The sequence below is a fragment of the Melospiza melodia genome, chromosome 1 (assembly GCF_035770615.1).
Source record: "Melospiza melodia melodia isolate bMelMel2 chromosome 1, bMelMel2.pri, whole genome shotgun sequence".
NCBI lineage: Eukaryota > Metazoa > Chordata > Aves > Passeriformes > Passerellidae > Melospiza > Melospiza melodia.
The window spans coordinates 130704185-130728031 of record NC_086194.1 but is presented as its reverse complement, the minus strand read 5'-3'; the positions used below and the strand labels follow the sequence as shown (position 1 = coordinate 130728031).

The 23847-nt window shown below is 39.1% G+C and overlaps 1 protein-coding gene across 1 annotated transcript in view; it reads right to left on the bottom strand.

The window, feature by feature from the left end:
• The window catches only part of ASXL3 (ASXL transcriptional regulator 3), a 122365-nt gene that overhangs the window by 91267 nt on the left and 7251 nt on the right, over positions 1-23847 (bottom strand). Inside the window, exons 2-3 of the mRNA XM_063168192.1 lie at positions 5103-5185; positions 4342-4344 (exon numbers count right to left, since the gene is read on the bottom strand). Coding sequence (XP_063024262.1) covers positions 4342-4344; positions 5103-5185 — 86 coding nt within the window. The remainder of the gene's footprint in view (positions 1-4341; positions 4345-5102; positions 5186-23847) is intronic.

Sequence of the window (23847 nt, the reverse complement as noted above, 5' to 3'; positions counted from 1 at the left end):
AGTTTATTGGCTTTTAACTTGTACTGAGAATCTTTGGCTTTAATCTTATCCAGACAAGTCAATTTCCCAGCCTCACCCTGCACAGGAGAAAGGGAACTACAGAAAGCCAAGACATAATCTAGGGTTATTAGCATCAAACATTTATCAGAGCTTGGCTGGATATTCTCCCCTAGGACTAAAACAATGTGTATGGCCCAAGTACTGAAAACTGTTCTAGAAAAATTAATAGAAAAACATGGATCAAGGGATATACTAGTTAATTTCCCTAGTTCAAGGCAGGATCAACCAAATCTACCTAACTCCTGACAGACACATTGCTACACTGGGTTGTGGTGATACCTACCAATCTTTCACATCTCTTCCATGGTTCAGGAGAGGAATTAATAATTCCTGTTAAAAAAAACCAACAACAACAACAAAACACTTTGTACTTTCTAATCGGCATCTTCTCTTATTCCAATTCAAAGACCTTATTTCTTGTTCTGCCCATAGCAGACATTTAGGATAACCCCTTCATTCTTCCTTTCTTTTGTGTAGCTGAAGATTTACTATGCCTATTTTCAATCCTCTCTTCCTTTATCCAAATAACTAAGTCATACCAGCTTCTGTCTTATTTTTATCTCCCTGATAATTTTAAGTGGGCTTCAAGTGGTCCTATTCCTCACAAAGATGCAGTGCTCCAAAGAAAATGCAACAAACAGATAGCTTACTTTTGCTAGTTCTCCAGGCAATTTCCAGGTAATGACAAAAAAGGACAAAACCAAGAGAAAAGAAAGGGTCAGAAAAATCATCGGGCAAGTTTCTGGGACTGTACTAGCTTGACTTGAACCCATGGGGAAAAAGCAGCTAAAACACTGAGCATTCATGAAAGGATGATTCTTCATTTTTAGGAAAACAAGGGAGAGCACAAAAAGAAGAAAAAGGGCTTCAGGAAATTAAACTTCAAACTCACCCACACAACATGCACAAAGAAATTTCTGTAAGCATATGAGCAGAAAGGGAACTGACTTGCTCTTTCAAGAAGGGGCTGGCACTGAGCACTTACCCTCTAAGCACAGGAGTTCTAATGCCTAATCAGAAATGTGTATATGATTAGACAGCTGCTAAAACCAACACCAGAAACAAACATGGGAAAATTGATTAGATGACAATTAAATAAATTAAGTATTCTCACGTCAGTCAAATGTGCTGAAATTCACCATAGATAATTAAAGCTGAATGGATCAGCCTTTAGAATTATCAATAAAAATTTTTGAGAATTTGTAGAGGATATCAGTGATTCCAAAAGAATGGAAAACACTCAGTGATTAGCTTTACAAGACAGGTCCAAAGAAGTAGGGATGCAGAAACTCAATTTCAATTCCCACAAAATTTGGAATAAAAATCATTTGGAAGTATTTAGCCATAATAAGCAATAATAAGTTGACTAATACATAGGCCTCAAGAACAAGTTACTTTAAATCTATCAAAATATTCTTTGTGACATAGCAGCAGATTCTATAGCTAGAGAAGCAGCAGTAGGTACCATGTAGCTCAACTTAGTAAGTTTTGGTTTCCCATGGACTTCCATAAGCAAAAAAAGAAATATAATGCTTCCAAAGAAAACAAGTTCTAATAAGCAGATGCCACTAAAGCTTGGAAAAGCTGCGTGCATGCTGGATGACAGGAGTACATTGTTAAAGCAATTTTACTGCATTTGAGAAACAGTCTGCAGAAAACCTAAACACAATTCAGTAGGGGAAATTTTAGAGCTTAACAAGAACAAGTAACAAAATAAATGCAAGATGGAGAACAACTAGCAAGGCAGCAGCAAGGGGAAAAGGAGCACTGAGGCGAGAGAGTAGATCATTCTCTGACTAGAAGCCTGTGTCACACTAGCAAAATCAGCAAAAGCTCATGCTAGGGTATACAGACAGCAGGTGGTGAGCCTAGAAATTTACAGCAGGATAGGGAAATGCTTTCAGCATAGAAAATACAGAGCATTGTGCTCTTAAGTGTGCTGCTGTCTGTTTTCCTAGTGAAGAGATTTCAGTGTCCAAGTCTGTTGGCCTGACATTGTTCACCATCAGCACAGGCATGAAAGTTAAGTAAACACTTCTCCCTCCCACAGAAGAAAGCCATATATTTTCTACATCCCTGAAAGGTTTGTCTTAAAAGTTTTTACTCCTTCTAGGTAGCAGAAGATCAGCTTGCCTACTGACCATTTTACAACCAACAAGCATAACAGGAAAGATATTTAAGAAACAAAAATGAGTTCTTTCTTCCCCAAGACGTAAAGAACAAGGTAGGTGCATAACCTCTCACAGGGTATATCAGTAGAGCTTTTTGGTTTATTTTCTAACATATATCTGCTTTGTAATTAGTAATTTAATCCTTTTGTATTTAATTATATGAGTAATACAAAAATAAATGTGCAACTTGATGCCTTCCTGGCAAAAAAGAAAAAGAGGCTGAATAGTCTGACAGTGTCTTTTTAAAGATTACACATAATGACAATGAGATGGCTGAAAATCATACATTAGTCTTTCAGATTTACTATCACAGCAAAAAGCTTTAGATTAATTAATGGTACAATATATATGAAAAATGACTAAGACAATTAACCTCATTCATCTATAAATGGAAGAGTAGAGAGGAGAGTTTCTTAAGAACTTAATGTAGTAATTGCCAAGGTTCTACTGACAATGATAATCAGTATAAAGGAATAAGTAAAGTGTATTAGAGTAGTAACATATTCCTGGCTCAAGTTCAGACTTGGAAGAATACACAAATCAATACAGAATAAAATATGCTAGTGCCATTCTGCTGCTTATGGCCAGGTGACTGCACACCATAAATTTGCATCCCTTGCTCATCTTAGCTGGCTGCAGCAGAGAGACCAGCAAAGACCATCTTTAGTAGCAGCAAAGGCACCAACTGGCAGAAAGGTACTGAAAGAAATTGCAGAGCGGGACGAAGTGGACAGGAGACTCTAAATTCAAGTACTGTGAAAACCAAACATTAGTGACATGCCGAGGCCCAATCAACAAATCTGCGTATGAAGTCAAACTCCTTATTGGCTCCTATAATGAGTTAGCTACTGAGGTAACTCTGAAAGTTTGTCCCTAATCAATATTAAAATGCAGCAGAAATGCAATTTTTACATGAAATCAGAAGTTAAATGAAAATTAAAATACTTAGCAATCAATACAGAATCAACATTTTCTCATTTTACAATTGCAGAATTTAGAATACTTAGGTTAAAGACTTTAGGATTAAAATGTTTCAAGTATAAAGAACATTGAATTTTATCCTTCTGAGTTTCCCAGAACTCATGACCACATACAGTATCCTGCAATCTACTGTGCTGTAACATATACCTGCATGTACTATGAATAAAAATCAGAACAAATCTGAATTTCTTTCTTATTTCTCTGCAATTTTCAGTTTCTCAGTAACTAAAGAAATGAAAGATTATCTAGTTTGGAACCTATTTAAAGGAATCTTTCACTTACTTATCATTCTGCAGCAATTAAAAAGGGCTTAGACTTTTTCTATGTTTAAAATATAAAACATTGCTTTCATTCCTTTCCATAGGTTGTCCACTCAAAATTTTATTCATGCAGGGATCATGAAAACAAGAATTTTTTTAATTACAAAGAAATTATATTAGCAGGTGTTAGAGCCTCTCCCATGCAATTGCTTCATATCGCAAGACATAAGAAGAAAGCAATTCATTCACTGCTGTGACAACAGTATCTTAATAGAACAGATTTTCAAAACTGTGTTTTCTTGCATTTTTGTTGTTGTTGTATGCAAATCATTGCAGTATAACACGTTTGGACATTTATTTTCTAAAGTTTTCATCTCCTTTCTTCCCTGGAATCATTGCCAAATATACTCAAAGCAATTTCTCAACAGGAACTAAAGCACTTTAAATCTGTAAAAGGTGGCAAATTCAATTTCACTTTCCATACCATCTTTTTGCAATTTTATCAAAATATAGCTATTACGAGCTTGTTATGAGGCTGCCAACAATGAAGTTCATGGTTATGCTGTGCAAACAGTCACACAGATTGTGTTCTGTTCTGTTTCCTAGGAACAACAGTGAATTCAGCAAAAATATATCCCATGGTTACTTCTGGTTCACCTTTACATGGACTTTTAAGTTCTGTTGTTCTGAACCTTAGGTTCCACACTGGAAGAGTATAATTAAAATAGAAGCACATATCTCCTTGTGATTTGAGACAGCAACAAGTATTAATTTATTGAACTGGAAACGTTTACTATAATATTTGAAGAAGAGGCAATTGCATCTTGTAGGACACCCCCACCAGCCAACCAGTTTTTCCTTATTTTCACTTTCTGCCCAAGTTTTCACTTGAAGGTCACTAGAGGACCTAGCAAGTAGACAGTCACCTTTGAGAATAAAAAGCTGCATGTACATCTGAACCAGGCAGCAATGGAAGACAACTCATTGATTTCCACACTCTCTGGAAAACAGATCTATCCTCTAAAAGGGTAATTATTATCACTTGAATCTACATCCAAAGTATGCTGTTATGAAGCAAGTTGAGTTGCTGTATCACTATTACTATATCCACTCTCTGCAGACACAGACTGGTTCCCAGCATCCAAACCCCCCTCTCCTTCCATTCCCAGACCTTTATCAGCACAATCTCTGCTACCACAGGCAAGGTCCTAACACCAGCAGGTCCTAACAGTGATTTAAGTGACACACCATAAACCCAAGTGTAAAGTGCACCAAGTTTCCTCTTGCCCTTTCTCCATGCACACAGTGGCAGAGGTAACCCAGCTGATGAGCTTCAGTCCTTAAGCAAAAAGGAGATGCAGCACTGGGCTGTCTGAGGAAATGGCAATATCTTTCTAAAGACAGGCCATTGGACTGGAGCTGGCCCAGACTCCTTTGGTAACATACCAAGTTAAGACAGACACTAACCCTTTCAAAAGCCCTGAACTAACAATCAATACCCATCAACTGTATTTCCCACTTTGACACCGGAAATTAATTAAGCCAGCACTTGAAGTTGTGTAAAGATTATACACCATTCTTAGATCATTTTTACAGAGATAGCAGAAATTCAGAACATATAAACACTGACCTTGTTTCTTTTAACCCTTCTTTCTGAATGACTTCCAGTATTTGTTTTGCAGTCATTGGTGAGTTGGGATACTTTTCCAACGCCTAGAAAGAAATAACAAATGTAAGTGACAAGACACAGCAGTCCTGTGAATCAGAAAGGTTATGTGATCATGCAGTTTTAATGCAGTCATTTGTAAAAGGCAGGGAATGACAGTGTTGAGACTGGAGTCCTCTGTCTGTTGGAAGGACAGATACAACCCAGGAAACTTCAGCAAGAAAAAGATTTACTTGCTGCTTTTGTGCATCATCTGTTACCTCTGCCTGGGAAAACTCTTACCAGGTTACAAATAAATGAGTTGGAATACACAACTGATTTTATGACACAGCAACAGATTTTCTTTCAGGCATGAGGGGAAATACATAAAACACAAGAGTCAAAAGGGGAAAAAAATACCCACTAGCACTTTCTTTGATTTTTATTACTTTAGAATTCTTTGAGGTCATTTGACTATTCTACACTTAGCTTTGCCACGACCTCAGAAAAAAAATTGGCTAAAACCTTCCATTTGTAGACCAGAAGCTACTGTAAGAACTGACACAGTGGGGTTTCAATTTTAAAATGCCTTTTAATTCTAAAAACAATGAAAAATGAAGTAGTCAGAACAGTCACAGCACACAAGATGCTACATGACAGAGTGCAGTATATTTTTCCAGTTCAGTTCAGTTTTCCACTCCTTTGCCTTTTCCAATTGAGCCCAAAGTAACTCAGTCCTCTTTACAGATAGAACCATCTTGTAAGAATTTTTCTGATTTTCCACTTCCTTTTTGTCCCCATCAGTTTTATGCTGTTGAACAAACAGCCACTCTTTTGCTCCTGTAAAATGCCATACTGATAGCCCTGGAAAACAAAACCCTTCAATCAGCAGTAAAAGGTGTGGCACAGGCCACAGCAATCAAGTTTCCCAGAGCATCTTGCCAATATATCTCAGTCAGAACTTGCATTTCTACCCTCTGCAACTATGAAATCAGTTTAGTCTAATTCAAATCATCCTGAGCTTCTCTGTAGTAGTTACTACCAAATAATGGCAATTGTGAAAGCAGCTACTACTGTGTGGATAACTGCACACTAGGAACTAGAGACACCACCACATCATATCACACGAGTCAAACTGTGAAGGGTGCTGGCCAGGGCTGTAATTCAGCAGCTCACCTAAAGCCAAAGACTGCCTACTCATTACAGCTTGACCAGCTCAGCCCTTTTCTGCCATTTTAGTTCGATTTCCTGCCGGTTCTCTTCCACAGCCAGTTTACCAAATCCTCCAATTTTTTGTTACAGATGAGCTTTTTATCCTTTATCTTTCAGTTCCACAAAGGAAAAGTATAGATGAAAGTTGCACTAGAAAGGTCAGGGAGCTGAACTGAGCTTATCTCGTGTACATCAGTAGGCAAGATTCAAAAGGGACCCATTAGGAAAGGAAAAACAAAAGGTGATTTGAAAGGAGAAAGAAGAGAAGAAGAGAAGGTTGGAAAGAGTAAATGTACAGCAATGCGCAAGGACCGAAGAAACTGCACAGAGCTGGGAAAAGGGCCATTGCACACAAGGGAAGAGAAATGATATGATGTATTAGTGACAGAACAACAATGACACATTGGAAAAATGACAATGCGTATAAAGATTAAGACTAGGATGAGAAAAGATTAATGGTGTGAAGAGACAAAAATGGAAACTTTAACCTTCAGAAAGAAGACAAAGTACAAGGTAAAATGAGAATCCACCAAAATAAAGAGAAAAGAGAACCAAACTGGGAACATTCCAAAGGGCAAACTGGAAAGGACAGGAGAGGATACTACACTGTACTGGACACGGCTATGAAGGAAACTGTGTGCACTTGAAAGCGGGGTTACTCACTGTGGAGGATTCCCTGTTTCTCTTCCTGAGTACAGGCCCCTCAGCACACCTGGGCAGCTCCTCCCTGCAATTGAGAAAATTTGGGTAGCCCTGTCCCCTTCTCTACGACATCACATCCTGCTCTATAACGTCAGTAAAAGTGCCAAGTATTACCATGAGAGTTTGACGATAATGGGAAAGAAACAATAAAGCTAAGCAAACATCAGAAGTCACCCTGTCCTGGACAGTGGGAGAAGCAGTTTGTGCTGAGGAAGCTGCACTGAACTGGTTGTGGAAACAATGGCCAGACACACGGATACGGAACATAATCTTCACCAAGGAACAATGAAACCAACAAGTAGGATGCGTAACACCACTACAGAAAGTTTAATGAAACCCACAGGGCAGATTTCAAATACCACAGTATGAAGTGAACACATTCAGGGTATAATGACAAATTGAAATGCAGACTGTTAGGCAGGCTGAAAGTGCTGGAGTAAATAATTGCCCATTGTGTGGATTTGCTTTACACTGGACATGCAGTGTGGGCTGCAGTTCATATACTCCACAAATTTAGTTCTGTTCATCTAACCCTTTAAACCCTGTTTAAAGAACTGTCCATACCCTAACTGAAAAGCATAAATTCTCTGATTTAAACACTGCTTAAGCTGAAAATCCTGTTATTGTATACATAATTAGTTTTCTTTATCATAACAAAGATTAAGTAACAGAGAACCTTAGTAAGGATGGGTTTTTCCTGACCCTCCCACCATGCTGCACATCCTCATCCTTGCTCCTCCCCTCCCCCCAGATTTAGCCTAATCATTTATTGCAATAAGAAAATAAAAATAATTGCTTGTAAAAACCTTTACATTATAATATAATTTTCTTCTCTCAGTTATGGAAAACAGCATGAGAATATTATTTAAGATTCTGTGAGCTAATGAATACCTTGAACTGTTAATTATGCTAGTATCTCTTGCCTCTGTATCTCACCACTTACACTGCCAAAAGCCTTCAATTCCTTTTGCATTTCTAAGACTTTTAAAAATAATATTAGAAATTCAAACTGAATAACTAACTGTGCCTTAAGGCAAACAACATACTAAAACACAGAAGGAATAGTTAACTCATAGGCTTCTTGGTCAGACATAGCAATGCACACCAGCGGAGGAAGCCGTAATTTGTTTTAAATATCTTTCTTCTTCCTCCCACTGCATCCACCAACACTCGTATCATATATGGGCAGTGACTAATGATGCTGAAATTAAAGCATGCCAAAGTACTGTCGTGAAGAACATGACTGTTTCAATGCATTTTGTAAAGAGGGACAATGGCAGAAGAATGGTTTACACTGACGGCAACAACTATCACAGGGGATCAGATATGCTCTATTTATTCCTGCCATTCAACCATAGCCTTAAAAGGGGACAGACGGTAAATAACTGGGACAAATAATGTGATACCCATCAGGACAGTCAGAAAGAGAACAGAAGTAGTCACTGCACAAAACACATTTTCAGTGTTCATTCAAACCCTGGTTAACAGCTCAAGGAGAAGTAGGGTCAGATCATACCAAGCATATTGGAAATCAAATCCCCCAACAAAGGGTAGCAGCCTGACAAATTGTAGTATTTGTGTCACCTACAGGAATCAACTCAAAACTTCCAAGATATTAAATAATCACACAGATGCCACAAACACATGTATTCCCAGATTCATTGGAAAAGTCATGTCACTTATTTGGAACAAGAAGAAATACAAATTCCTTTTCTCACCATGGCATCTATCATCGTCTGTGTGTTGACAACTACCTGAAAAAAATCAGTTGCCACACCAGGGAAAAACACATTCCAGTGAACTGTAAGCAGGAAGACTCCATTGCAGAGCCAAGACTTGCAGCTCTGCATAAGGGAGAAATCCTGAATGTTCAGCTTGCGTACAAAATCAGAAGAGAACTTCTCTGTAACTGACGGCATTATTAGTTTAATTTTTATGTACAGATGCTTGTGACTAGCTGAATCAGATTTGCTCAACCATTTGCATTTTAGATACTGAAGAGAACACAGCAGAGGGACAAAGTGAAGAAAGTCAAACCAGAGAGTTGGCCCTTTTGCCACCCACAAACATTCCTGCAGAAAGCGGGAAGCTTTGCCTGCAGCTATCAGTTATCACACTGACAGAAAATAATTCTTCTAAACAAGAACCAAGTGTGTTTTGATACTGCATTGTGGTCCAAAAGCAGCGGGCAGATCAGCCTAGTGGGCTTGACACAGCTGATTGTGTGACTAAATAGTCTGAAACCAGCCAGAGCTTCTTCCACTTCTGGATTCTGCTGGCAGGCATCTGAAGGTCAGGTAGCTGACAAAAAGCAGGATCATTTTATCGTAATAGGCTGAGCCACTAGTCAGAAACTGAAGCAATTCTCCTTAGAACATTATTTTTAAAAACTAGGAAGGAGGAGGAAAAGGAACAGTACAGTTATTCCCAGTGCTCTTACTCATCAGCTAAAAGACAAGTCAGGCTAAACTACACAATGGACAATCTTTACTGCCCAAAGACAGCAGGGTGAATAAAAGAACAAAAAAAACCAAACAAACAAACAAGTAAACAAAACCACCAAACAAAACACCCCAAAAACTTTCTTTCTCCTAAGCAGAAAATATAAATTATTTTCTAGCCACACATTACTAAATTAATGAATTGAAAGATGGAGTATCGAGCAGGGTACAAGAAATAACAGCATCCTGGAAAAAATCCAGCATTGTCTTCTACAGCTGCTTATGTGAGGTTAACAGGAGGACTGACTTCTATTGTGGGAAATGCCCCACTAAAATCTTTTGTGTTCATTTTTGATTAACAGCTTCAGTCATTGGGGAATTATCAGCAGCTTGGTAAAAGTTCAAAGCCCTTTGTGTGAAGAAAGATGGGTAAATGGTTTAGAGAGTAGGGGAGGATACAGAGGGGGCAAAGAAAGGAAGTGTACAGATGGGTAAGAAAACAGCAAGGATGGAACACATGCATGAAAAAGAGGGATGTTTATAAGGGTAGGTGCACTATGACCTATTATAACACAAGTTCTCAAACACATATTCACAGAACTCTTGCTGATAGTGATCAAAAAAAAGGTAAAGAGTGGTTTCCAGGTACTAAAATATTAAAAGAACTTGAAACAGGAATAATAATTCTCTTGGTAGGACTTTTGTCTTTGAGCAGTTGAAATTAGAATAAGGAAATTAGAAGATCGAAGCAGAAGAAGGTGCATTTCATAAGACATCACTCTCAGTATGCTCCACGCTATGAATTTGTCTTTATAATCCACTTGACACTACAGATAAACAAGAAAAGAAACATCAAGCAAGAAAAGGAATAAAGATATCCCATCAATAACGAAGGAATACATAAAAAAATACCATTACATGAAAAAATACCAAAACATAACATAACAAAAAATAAAATACGAAAACACAAAATACCAAAAAATACCATAACATAAAAAAATACCAAAACATAATAACTTTTAACATCAGTTTTGTCCATACTTGCTAGTCCACACTTTTTTTTAGGTTCAGGGGTAATGCTACTGACCAACAGAACTCAAAAAGTTTAAAGCACACTCATAAAGTAATTTTCCCCAGCTCTATTTTGGTGAAAAGCATTTTGCTGCTCCTTTAGTGTGAACTATAGGGAACAACTGGACAGGTGTTTCCTGCAAGAGAATTTCTACTACAGACTTTGCAAGTAGGTCTGAAACCATCTAGCTTTGCTAACCTACCAGATTCATAAGATATTATCATCATCTGCTAAAATACTGAATGAAAGAAAAGAGCAAGAAAGAAGTTGAATAATGTCTTTGTTCATGCCATTGCTTTAACCGGAACATTTGAGGCTTGTTCCAAGATGTCTGAAACTTTTATTGTTCTTTCCAAAATTTATTTACAATGTCATATTTCAAATGGATATAAAGGCAGCTTTAGAAATTCCAGATAAACTGTAGTCTTGACATTTTGAATTCAAAAGAAATTGTATTACAGTTCAGTTAAAATTAACATACAGTTGGGCTATTCCTTTAAAAGGCACAAGCTCTAACGGCAGTGCCATCCTGCTATTGCTAGCTGATCTCATACATCACTACAGAAAATGTAGGGTAAAGTGTTTAGCTCTGAACAACTGACTTATTATAATAACTTATTGAGCTGGTCTAACATACTTTAAAAAAATGGAAATCTTTATATTTCTCTCTTTACCAACACAATCAGCCTGTCCAAGCAACCAGGAACTTTCACTTACAGGCTCTGTCAGGACAGATCCATAAACACCTCTGTGACAAGCAGGATGAACCTAGGGAGCACACAGAATCCTATCAGATTTCTAAGATCAGGATCAAAGATACCCCAGTGAGCATGGTGTCAAACTTGCAATCCCAGTACGGGTTCCACTGGTAGCAGCAAGATTACTAACAATGATTTCAGTTCAAGCAATGGAGCATCCAGATTCCCAGAATGACTGCTCAGTTCTGACAGTGCCATGTTCAATGCCAGTTCTGCTTAGCCATGCAAGCCATTCCTCTCCTTGCTTCCTCTTCCAATACTCCATTGCCTCTCACTGTGCCCAGCCTTTCCCTACTCTCAAATTGATGCTCTCATCTTCTGAGCTGTTGCAATAACCCTAACTTGTGTATCTCCCACCTGCCCACATCCCTACCCAAATACCTTTCTTCCCTAATCCTTACCACAGTACAAGCCTACAGGACATTCCTACGCCCTCTACCCCCTCAAACACGAGTGTATTCATAGAGATGCAGCTCATGCCATGGGTTCCCCCAAACCTGCACACAGGCACACAAGAGCTGCATAGGTACTCAGCACTGGCACCTTGCTGGCAGCAACTGCAGCTCTCACGTGCTGACAGGACAAATTGTGATGTACACCTCCTCCGGCTTGCGGACCACATTCTCTTGCCTACTTAGTTTACAGCAGAAGTTTCACCAGCACTGACCAAGCTGGAAAACTTGAGTGAAAACTTTTAAAACTACTAATTATTATTTCAGAGAAGAGACAAGGAGCAAAAAAAAGCTCTGCCATCCGAAAGTGTTACTGAAATCTGTACTCATTCAGTGATCACATAGGCCATTTTCCTGAAATACCTCTAATTGTGGCAGGGATTGGCGCCTACTTGGCACAAAAAAATGGATAGCTGAATGGAGGCCCTGTCAGCTTCCTTTACACTACAGATAAGAAAGAACTCCTATCAGTGTGAATACATTCATCACTACTAAAGGAACAAAAAAACCCTTTAAAACTAAGAAACACCAAACCTTAAACATATTTGTTTCCATATATGCTGTTTTGTCTATTGCAAGATGATACAGATTTTTATTTTTCTGAGGCATTGAAAGGTTTGCTGTATAAGTTATGTTTCAGCATAGCAGGATAAAAAATAATTACAAAGAGCAAAACTTTACAGAAAAATCAACAGAGAGAACGAATATATCTTTGTTTCAAAAGCTTTTATCGCTTTATTTTCCTCAGGCAAGCATAATCTGTAAGGGTTACTTTTAATGTGAGAAATAAAATTCCTACTGGCTACTCCATAAATGTACCAAATTTAACAGGAAGTGACAGTTGTGCTGATTTTCTTGCCATTGGTTTACTATCAGAGCTTATCTTGTTAGACAGTGTCCTAAAGACACAGATCTAAGTTCTCTAGAAGGCGAAAAAGAAAACAGGAGAAAACAGAAGAGAAAATAGAACACAGAATATTTTAAACTATGAATTCTACATAAATATTCTTACATATTAGTTTTGATAATTTTAAGTATTTCAACCTTGTAAAATTGCTCATTAAAAGGAGAAGTTTAATGCCGCAACTGACATTGATTCCATTGATGCACCATGAATATATTTATGTTTATAGAATGTCTAATGACAGCAAACACAAAACCATAAAAATTATACTTTCATTTTAATTGTGTGGGATAGATGGCAAGAAACTAGCTCAGGAAATTTACAGCATATTTTGCTGTTTTGGTGAACAACCAGGATAAGTCACACCGGTCCTCCTAACCTCAGAAGGGAGGTCTATAAATTTCACAACTCATTTGTCTGGACTGTTCCTCACTCACAGGATGATACACCCTTCAAAATAATAAGCAAATGAACATGCAGAACATAACTTTTTAGTATTTGTATCCCAGAAAGAAAGACTACAATGCATGGAAAACACAGAATTAAATTTCTGAGAGATGTGCAGTAAGTGATAAAGCTGAAAAAAATAGAAGTCCCTTGCAATCACAGACACAATAGAAATCTACTTACAGTTCTTTAAGTTCCCTGAGTACACCTGTTTAAGTACTGAGGGAAAACGCAAAACCAAAATTTCTACAAAATGAAAAATTTTGATCCAAAACCAATGGCTTGATTTTGGGGGTGAGGGAGAAGTGTTGTTCATTTTAAACAAGAGAGTATTGCTTCTTGTCCAAACAGACAATAGAAAAGAGCAGAGTTAAGAGTCCTTGCATGTTATGCACCTTTTTTTCCTTACAAAGCCTGCACAATTACTTCACATCAGGTTTCATTAGTCTAAATCATGACATCATTATGTACAGACTACAGTTCACTGGCACAATCCAGATCTACTGCTTAAATTGCTCTGAGAATAGATACGATAAGTCATGTTTTTGAACTAAAGAAATACAGCCTTCTCAAAGAATGTATAAAGAGAGAATTCTTTTGTTAGCTGTCAGTGAGATTTTGCTATCTCTGTTAAATATATAATGGTTAGTGTCATAACGAAGATCAGCCATCGTGTTATGGCATTTATCTTCATGAGTGAAGAGAGGAAGGGCTACTGTGATTTATTCCGTCTCTCCTCATGAGACGATTAATGTCATAAGAGATTAGTCTTCAGTACTGACTTGTACACAGAATATAACACAGGCCTGGAGTGGGATGCTTAGCAGTTTTAATTGCCACAAGTTTGGAAGCCTACATTACTTACATATGGCATGGTTGACAATTAGTCATCTAAGATTTTCAAAAATAGGAGAATATTTTGCAGCTCAGTAACTCATATCCACTTTGTGTCACTTATTTGTTCAGTCCTTCTCAGCAGTGTTTCCACATGGTCCCTTCCCCCAACTCATCACCTAAGTCCACCCACACTTGTCCTCTTAAACACATCATTTATTGTAAAATTGAAGTCCATATTGCTGGTTTATATTGATTTTTGGTAGCATCTGTTTAAAGGTTTAAAAAATTCACTATTTAACACTATTACCAAGAAACATTTGTCACAACACAGGCAGATTAGTGAGAGTATATAATGGCTCTGCATATGTGCTCACCTCTTCCCAGGGACCTTGTAAAAGAATCTGGCCATCCTAAACTGAAGGCAATAATTTTTTTAAAGCTTATCACTTTGGAGAAATGCATACAGAATGTTTTGTTTACATGCTGCTTGCTTCTTCTTATGGAAGAAAATACTTCAAATAATACTGTAGTGAAAAAAAAAAAAACAACCAAACCAAAAAACCACCAACACGATAAGCAAAAGTTCTGTTAAAAAGGGAAGAATTATTTTTCCCCCAAACCAGAACATGAACATTCTGCATTTTCTTAAATCTCCTTTTCTGAACACTGCTTAATCAAAAAATCCCTTGATACAAAAGGGTTTTTTGTTCAAAACAGCAATTCCTTACCATTGGTGTACATCAAACAGAACACATTATTAAAAAGCTCTCATGATAAAGTGTTATCTTTATCTAGGCTTCTCAAATATTGACTTAAACATTTTTATCAGGCTGTTAATCACATCCACATTCAACGTGAACAGCAACTGAGACCAGTCTTGACAGTCAGGTAACAGGGCAACATTATGGCAAGGAAAAAGTATTGTGAAAGCTAAGGACATTTCTTATTGATGGTAAGTGTATAGGAGAGAAAAATCAATGGGTCCTCATCAGTACAACTGTCTACCAGCTGGATGCTGATTTTCCTTAGAGATTAAAACCAATAGGAGCAATCACTTGGCACAGGTGAACAAATTCAATAGGACCTCCAGTCTATAAAGGAGAAAAGTGAACAGTGAATTCAAAGAGTTCATGAAGAGACAAAATGCTGATTGTTAAACCAAAAGTTTGCAATCAGATCTCGAAACAAAATACAGAACACGTCTTCCCCCACGGGGCTATTACAACCTCTAACTGTTCAGTATAATCTGCAATTGTTGCGAAGGTTCCAAACTCCTGACTCTGCCTAAAGGAATTATTTCAAGCTGCAAGAGTGGCTGACCCCTCCAAGTCAAGCAGGACTGGACTGACCAGGTTACAGTGTGAAATGGCCATCACCCACACACATCAAGCAACTACCATCTTCAAACACCAGAACCACAGCAAAGTCGTTGGCCAACAGAGGGGAATCATAGAGGATGTTTCTAGGGAATATAAATGCAGAGATGTCTCATAAAGCTGGGCTTCCAGTTCAACACAAACTTCTACTTTTAGAGGTCCCTAATATCATTGGACATTTTTTATCCCAACACCCCTCACTGCACACTGAACAGAGGGACTGTTACCTTACAGGGTGGTAATTGTAACCCAAGAAAAGCAAAAAAACAGAGGGTAAAACATGGCTGTTACACAGTATATTCTGCCATGGGTTCTTTGCTTTTTCTATGAGAAACAACACAGATACACAAGAAGATCTGAGTATTCTCAAAGTCACATCGCCTCAGCAAACGCAAGATTAAAAATTGTCAGTTCTAGGAAATGCTACTGGCAAATAAATTCAACGTCTTTGGGGTTTGGGCACATAATTTTGTATTTAAAGTTTTAGAAGTTGACAGTAATACGTTTTACGTCTGTGGAAGAATAATCCATTTTATCTGTGAAAAAATTACAGTGCCTCAGTTTGGGTTTCTGGTGTAATTACTGACTTCACACTCTACCTTTGAAACAATCAGAATCACAGAATCACTAAGGTTGGAAAAGACCTCCAAGCTCCTCAAGTACAACTTTTGACCAAACACCACCTCATCAAGTAGACTACAGCACTGAGTGCCATGTCCAGGAAATTTCTGAACACTTCAGGGATAGTGACTCCACCATTTTCCTGGGCAGTCCATTCCAATGCCTAAATATGTTTCAGTGAAAAATTTCTTCCCATTGTCCAACCTGAACCTCCCCTGGTGCAGCACGAGGCCATTTCCTCTTGTCCTGCTGCTGGTTTCCTGGGAAACAGGTGGCTGTATAGAATGATAATGTCCCCCCTGAGCCTCCTTTTCTCCAGGATAAACAACCCCAACTCCTCATCACACTTGTGCTCCAGACCCTTCACCAGCTCCACTGCCCTTCCCTAATCTCACTCCATCACCTCCATGTTCTTCCTGGATTCAGTGGCCAAGAACTGAACACAGGATTCAAGGTCAGGCCTCATCAGTGCTGAGTACAGGGGGACAATCACTGCCCTGATCCTGCTGGCCACATGATTTCTGATACAGGCCAGGGTGCCACTGGCATTTTTGGCCACCTGGGCACACAATGGCTCATGATTAGCCACTGTCAACCACCATCCCTTCTTTTTCCATTGGATAACTTTCCAGCCGCTCTTCCCCCAGCCTGTGGCACTGCCTGGGGTTGCTGCGACCCAGGCACAGGACCTGGCATTTGGCCTTGTTGAACCTCACACCATTGGCCTCAGCCCATTGATCCAGCCTGTCCAGATCCCCACGCAGAGCCTCCCTGCCCTCCAGCAGATCAACACTCCCACCCAACTTGCTGTCATCTGCAAACTCACTGAGGGAGCACTCAATTCCCTTTTCCAAATAATTTAAAAAGATACTAAAATGGCTGGCTCCGATATTGACCCCAAAACTGAGCCCTGGGGGGAACACCACTGGTGACCAGCCACCATTTGGATTTAACACCATTCAGCACTGCTCTCTGGGCTCAGCCACCCAGCCAGTTTTTAACCCAGTGAAGAGTGTGCCCATCAAAGCCATGAGCAGACAGTTTTTACACAAGGATGCTGTGGGAGCCAGTATCAAATGCCTTACTGAAATCCAGGTAGACAACATCCACAGCCTTTCCCACACCCCATAGACTGGTCATCTGCTCATAAAAAGGTGATCAGCTGGGTCAAGCAGGACATGACTTTCCTAAATCTGTTCTATCTGGGCCTGATCCCCTGGTTGTCCAGCATAGGCCACAAGATGGTGCCTTCCCAGACACTGAGGTCAGGCTGACAGGCCTGTAGTTCCCCAGATCCTCCTTCCAACCCTTCTTGCAGGTGGGCATCACACTGGCCAGTCTCCAGGTCTCTGGTTGACCAGGACTGGTGACAAATGCTGGAGAGCGGCCTGGCTCTTCCACCAGCTCCCTCAGTACCTGGTGTGGATCCCATCTGGCCCCATGGACTGGTGAGTGTCAGCTGGCATAGCAGGGCACTGCTGCTCCCTCCTGGATCCCAGCAGGGCACTGTCTGTCCCTCCTGGATCACAGCAGGGCACTGTCTGTCCCTCCTGGATCACAGCAGGGCACTGCTGCTCCCTGTCCCTCCTGGATCACAGCAGGGCTCTGTCTGTCCCTCCTGGATCACAGCAGGGCTCTGTCTGTCCCTCCTGGATCACAGCAGGGCACTGTCTGTCCCTCTTGGATCACAGCAGGGCACTGCTGCTCCCTGTCCCTCCTGGATCACAGCAGGGCACTGTTCTGCTCCCTCCTGGATCCCAGCAGGGCACTGTCTGTCCCTCCTGGATCACAGCAGGGCACTGTTCTGCTCCCTGTCCCTCCTGGATCACAGCAGGGCACTGTTCTGCTCCCGGTCCCTCCCTACCAGCTCAGGCTGCCTGCCTTGAGGGTATTGGGTCTCTCTGTTGAAGACTGAGGCAAAGAAGGCATTGAGTACCTCAGCCTTTTCCTCATCTTTGGTTACAATGTTCCCCTTTGCACCCAATAAAGGATGGAGATTTTCCTTGGCCCTCTTTTTGTTGTTAATGTATTTATAAAAACACTTTGTATTATCTTTGACAATATTGACAGCATGGAGTTCAAGCTGAGCTTTCACCAATCCAGTTTTCCCTCTACAAGACCTAATGACATCCTTGTACTCTTCTTGAGTTGTCTGCCCCTATTTCCCAAGTTTATAAACTCTTTTTTTTCTCTCCAAGTCCAGTGAAAACTCCCTGTTCAGCCAGGCCAGTCTTCCCTTATGGTTCATCCTTCAGCACCTAGGGATAGAAATCTTATAGGCACAGGAGCAGGCTTTCTTAAAAGTACGTCTAGCCTTCCTGGACCCCTCTGTTTTCAAGGGCTGGTTCCCAAGACGATCTTTGACGATGCCAAGATGATCTTTGAACCACTGTCCTGGACAGGCTGAAGTCTGCCCTCCAGAAGTCCAAGATAGTTTTGGTGAACCCCTTCCTTACTTCGCTGAGAACTCCATCATATTGTGGTCACTGTGCCCAAGATGGCCTCAGACCTAGAGTCTCCAGTGGGAGAATCCAGGAGAATCTCTCCAATAGGGGACTCTAGGTCTTTTTTTATAGTTGTTACTCTAGTACTAATATGGGCAAGATAATCTCAAACCGATTCTGAAAATTCTAATAGGAGATCTTACTACCAAATGAACGAGAAAATATTTCAGATGACAAATTGGTTTCCTTTTTCATTTATTTCAAGGGCATTATTTATAATTTCAACAACACTCCTTTAGCCAAGACAGACCATAGTACAACTTGTTCTAAAAATAAACTGAATGTAACATCATGTAAACATAGTATTTTATTTCCAAGACAAAGGCCCTGCATTTTATAAAGGAGAAAAGACAGACTATGTTTTTTTTAATCTTGGTATTTTACTGAAATCCTTTTACTCCTAAAGTCTGAGAAAAATTCAAACTTTAAAGATGAACATTTGGGGACTTTAGCTGATGATACAATTAAGTGAAATGGTAGAAAATTTAATAAATAAACAAATTATATGTGATTTTATGACTGAATTGAGAAACTGGGGCTTTTTCCTCATTTTTTCATTGTCAGACAGATTTATTTTTTTACTTCCTCCACTATCTTTGCTATTCTACTTCTCATTGGTACAAGAACACCTCCATTTTCTCCATTGCTGCCCAATGCAGTACTGTAATTTACCTCCCCAGGATTACATCAGTATAACCCAGGCACACACTCTTTTCACTACATGACATGCTAACAGACATAAACCAAGTTTCATTCTCTCCTACTAATCACAGAAAATGTATGCAAGTGCTAAAAGTAATAAGCTCCTTAAGTATTATTATGTATGGACAGAGCATTTAAAACCTCTTTTTTTTTCAGAACATTAATTCTCAGAATTCTCAGATCCCCTCCCTCTTCCTCCACACATATCTTTCTATAAAATTAAATTCAACATTTAACAACACTTGAACTCACACATTAAGCTTCTTGCCATAACAGCTCCAACAATGCAGATAACAGCAAACAGGTGCACTGTTTTTTAAATTTTCTTAAGCCTTTTATTCTCTTTGCAGCTCTTTCATAACCTTTCTTTTCCCCAACCACCATGCATATATACCAGCCTCACTTATCCAAGCTGCCACTTCTGCAGATCTGGCTCAAAATGAAGACAGAAGCATTATTTCACTCTATTTAACATTACTTTAAATAGCTTGAGACATTTTCCTACAGCTCAGACACTAATAAAATGAACTAGCACAAGAAAATTACAGTATGAAACTGAGTCTGTCCTCATCAAGGACAGCTAAAATTGACTAACAATGACAGAGATATTATTTTTCATGTTAGATTTTTATTTAATGGAAGTGTTACAGATTATGAGAATTGTAGAACTATACAATGGTTTGGGTTGGCAGGGATTTTAGAGATCATCTGGTTTCAATGCCCCTGCCTTGGGCATGGACACCTTTCACTAGATGACATTGGTCAAAGTCCCATCCAACCTGGCACTGAATACTTCCAGGGATTGGGCATTCACAGCTTCTCCAAGCAACCTGTTCTTGTATGATTAGAAAGGTTTGATAATGTGTCAAACAGTCTATTTCCAAGCACATAGCTAACCCTATGAATTGCAGGAGACAGAAATGTTCTGTTATGCAAAATAACAATTATTTACTTAAATACTAATCTCCAAAAAACCCTGAACAAACAAACAAACAAACAAACAAAAACAAACAAACAAACAAAAAAAACCCAGAAAACCCAACAAAACAGGTAGGTCCCTGAAGAAAAAAATTATTTTTATTATTACTTTATTCATTTTTACTAAGGTATCTTAGATTGTTTTTCGGTTTGTTCCTTTTATTAAACAGATTAAAAGTCAGTAAGACAATGCTTTTCTTATCTAACTCTCAGATATTATGTATGGATATACATAATATTTTTGATAAACTGTTTTGACTCCATTGCTCCAAATTTTTTATAGCTCTTTTATCTTTTAAAATATTTTATCTTTAAAATCTTCCATCTTTTAAAATCATCTTTTATTGATTTTTTCACTGTGTAGTTCACAGGCCACCTCAAAGACTGTCTTTCTGGAGTCCATGAAACACAATAGCTACAATTTCTGCTCAGACACTGACTTTATTCTCAAGGCCTTTCACTCTGCTCGCTCACATCATTATTACTTTCTTGCATCATATCCTGCATCCTCCAGTCAGTCATGCAACTGTTTGTTCACACTTCTCCCATACTCCCTCTCACTGGAAAACTCTGGCCCAGACAGCCACGGGAGAGCTCTGAAGCCTCCTCCTCAAGTGCCAATGCTGCTGGGGCAGGAGGCTAAATTACCAACCCTCAATGGCTGCCGTGAGCATCAAACACTTACTGCCACGGGCAGATCAGCAGCGCAGGTTCTGAGAAGCTCCTGCGGAGGCACTCACTCAGTGAATGCAACAATCGTCACTGATACATGGAGCAAAGGCATGCAGGAACTTGCACACACAGACTGATAAAAATCTGCAAGTCTACCTTGTGAAGCCACAGCCCTCTGCTTCTGAAGTGCTTCTACAAATCCAAGCCAGAGCATGTTTTAACACCACAACCACTTAGTGGGGCTCACTGTCATTGGAATGGTGTTATTACAAAGAACAGGGAAGATCCTTCCTCATAAGACAGCTGCAGCATTCAAGATGGCCCCAAGCAGTAATTCCATTTTTTTTCAGTGTTTGCTCCTTGAGAGCCAATCCCATGCTCCAAAAAGCACAGATTTCAGTAACAGACTTTTTCTAAAGACCAGGGGCATCAGTCCAAGACAGTCATAGTGTTGGTTATCCCTGACATTGCACTCAGATGGGTAGCTCTCATTCCAAAAGCAACAGGGGAAGTTGGCACTGTTGATCCCTGAACATTGACTGGAGGAACAGGATTTTAGCATGAAAAATCTGACTGCAAGATGAAACTGGGAGCAGCATCCATTTCTTGCTATTGATAATTGTCTACACAAAGGATGCTGAGGCTCATTATGGACAGATCAAATGTCTCAGACATGAAGCCTCATTTCTGAGATTCTCCCAGTCAGTTTCACAGGCCTGTGACCCAATACCTGAAAATCTACATACATACATACATACACATATATACATATATATACATATATATATATATATATATATATATATATATATATATTATTAGAACTGCAAGTCAGGAATTCAAGGGACCACATCAAAACATTTAATCCTTACTCTCCCCTCCCACCAAATACTTCCTCCTGGGATATCTAGCAAAAATTACTTTAGCTGTTGCCCATGAGAGCACCTTCAGGAAGGTACATACCTATGGAGCCATGGGTCATCCTGAAACCAGCACTGTTTGGTTACTGGTTTAACCAATGTTAAAGGCATTAACATCTCTTTAATAGTCCATTATTTGAAGATTTCTTCTACAGTGAATTCTGAGTTTTTTCCACACCTAGATGATGAGCCTCACTATATTATTCTCCATTTTAATTTTTAAAACAGAAGACGTGTAGTTGCAAAATGTCTCAAAAATCTGCGTTACAAATTATGGAATAGATTAGAATGCATTAAGCACTACTGCTGTATGTAAAAACCTGCTGCAGCATTGCTGCATCAAACTCTCAAAAAAAAAAAATCAAGAGACTAAGCCCAAATTGCCTCAAAAACCAGAAAATGTGAATGAGAACCATTAACTGGATAAAGAATTCTCAATCTGTACTAGAAAATTGATGTTTTCTGTCTAGTCACTGTCAGAAAAAACACAATGCATCTAAATTCTAAATCATGCTCTTTGGACAACTTTTCCTAATAATTTTATTTTCTTAGTTCTTCCATTTTTAAAAGCAGAATGTAAATTTTCACTAAAAGGGCAGATTCTAGCAAAGCCAGACAAGTCATAGTTCCCATCATTAACAAAAGTTTTATTGATTTCACAAAACTAAAACTAACTTGGGTTGTATGACTTCCTTTCAAGTGTGAACAGACAAGGTGACCTTGAGGCCCTTTCCAACTCCACCTTCTATCAAAGTAATGCTTTAATTAAGATGCTTTTCTCAACTGAAACACCAAGTTCCAAAGAGGTTCTCATTGATCCTACCAGTCTGGAATTTTTCTAAATTACAGAAATTCCAAATGAGATTAAAAGAAGCTAGTATGATCAGAGAATGTAATGATTTTGAGATAGCTGCCAGAATCTTGGTCCAGAAGAACCACAGCAGGCTATGGAAAATAAGGGTCTATTTTTTCCTCTTACCCTTGCTAGGTAATATTGGCAGGCAGGCATAGTGACATGGAATGTCACATGCTTCACTGATACAGCAGTGCCAGCAGGTGATGGATAACTGGGAATTTTGAGGCATAAAAAGAATTACCATTTATCTAAAATTAGATATCAATAGACATTCAGTTTCAATTTATGGAACAGAAAAAGAAATAATCAAACCAGATGGTATCACTTAATGAAAAATAGTTAAGTACTTTGGCAACACAATGATAGTGGTAAAGCCTCATCTTATATAAAAAAGAAGGTTCAAGTCACCAAAGTAGGAACAAATCATGTGGGACATGAATTTGACTGTAATTTAGTAGACTCTAGACAGGCATCTCACCAAATATGTGAACCACTACACAGTCATGGTGGTTTTCCAGGCTGCTAAGAGTCAGCTAATGGAATCAAACTTTGACCTTCAAATGTTCGATATATACTTCGGGTAAGGCTCTTTTCCTTCCCTAGATGTTAAGTTACATGGGAAGTTAACTAGGATAAAACAATTATAAACCCTGACTGATTCATTAAATTCCTAATTCTGTCTGTCTATAGGATCTAAGCAAAATCACAAAAAAGAAAGAAAATAGCCTTTAATTAGCCTCCAAAGCAAATAACCTAGTAGCTCAGGATCTTGTCTCTCAAGGAACACTTCTGAAGTTGTAGAGGTGTAGGAAATGTTGTTATCTGCAAGTCAGGCCATGTTCTATAGGATGCAACTGTCACCCACAGGATAATGATTTCTAGAGCTGACCCACTACAAGCAGTGAGGAGATTCTCATCACAAGCTTGTCTAGACCAATCTATGCATATAGGAGGACAAGTTTCAAAACACAGCATGTAATATGTGCCTTCTAAACAAATTACTTTCTGGTGATCAAAAATCATTAACAATAATCTAGGGTGTGACCTGGAATACCTTATACACAGGACTACAGCCCAAATAGCCTAATGAGTCTGATGACTCCAGAGCAACAGACTGAACTGTGGCTGCTGATCCTGGCAAATGCTGTCAGACAGAAACAAAACTCGATGCTACACTACAAAGCAAATCTTAAATACCTGAGGTACAAGAGGCCACGTCAGTCATAAGCTGCAATGCAAAAGCTGGATGCCATATGTTAAAAAACTCAAGTAAAAG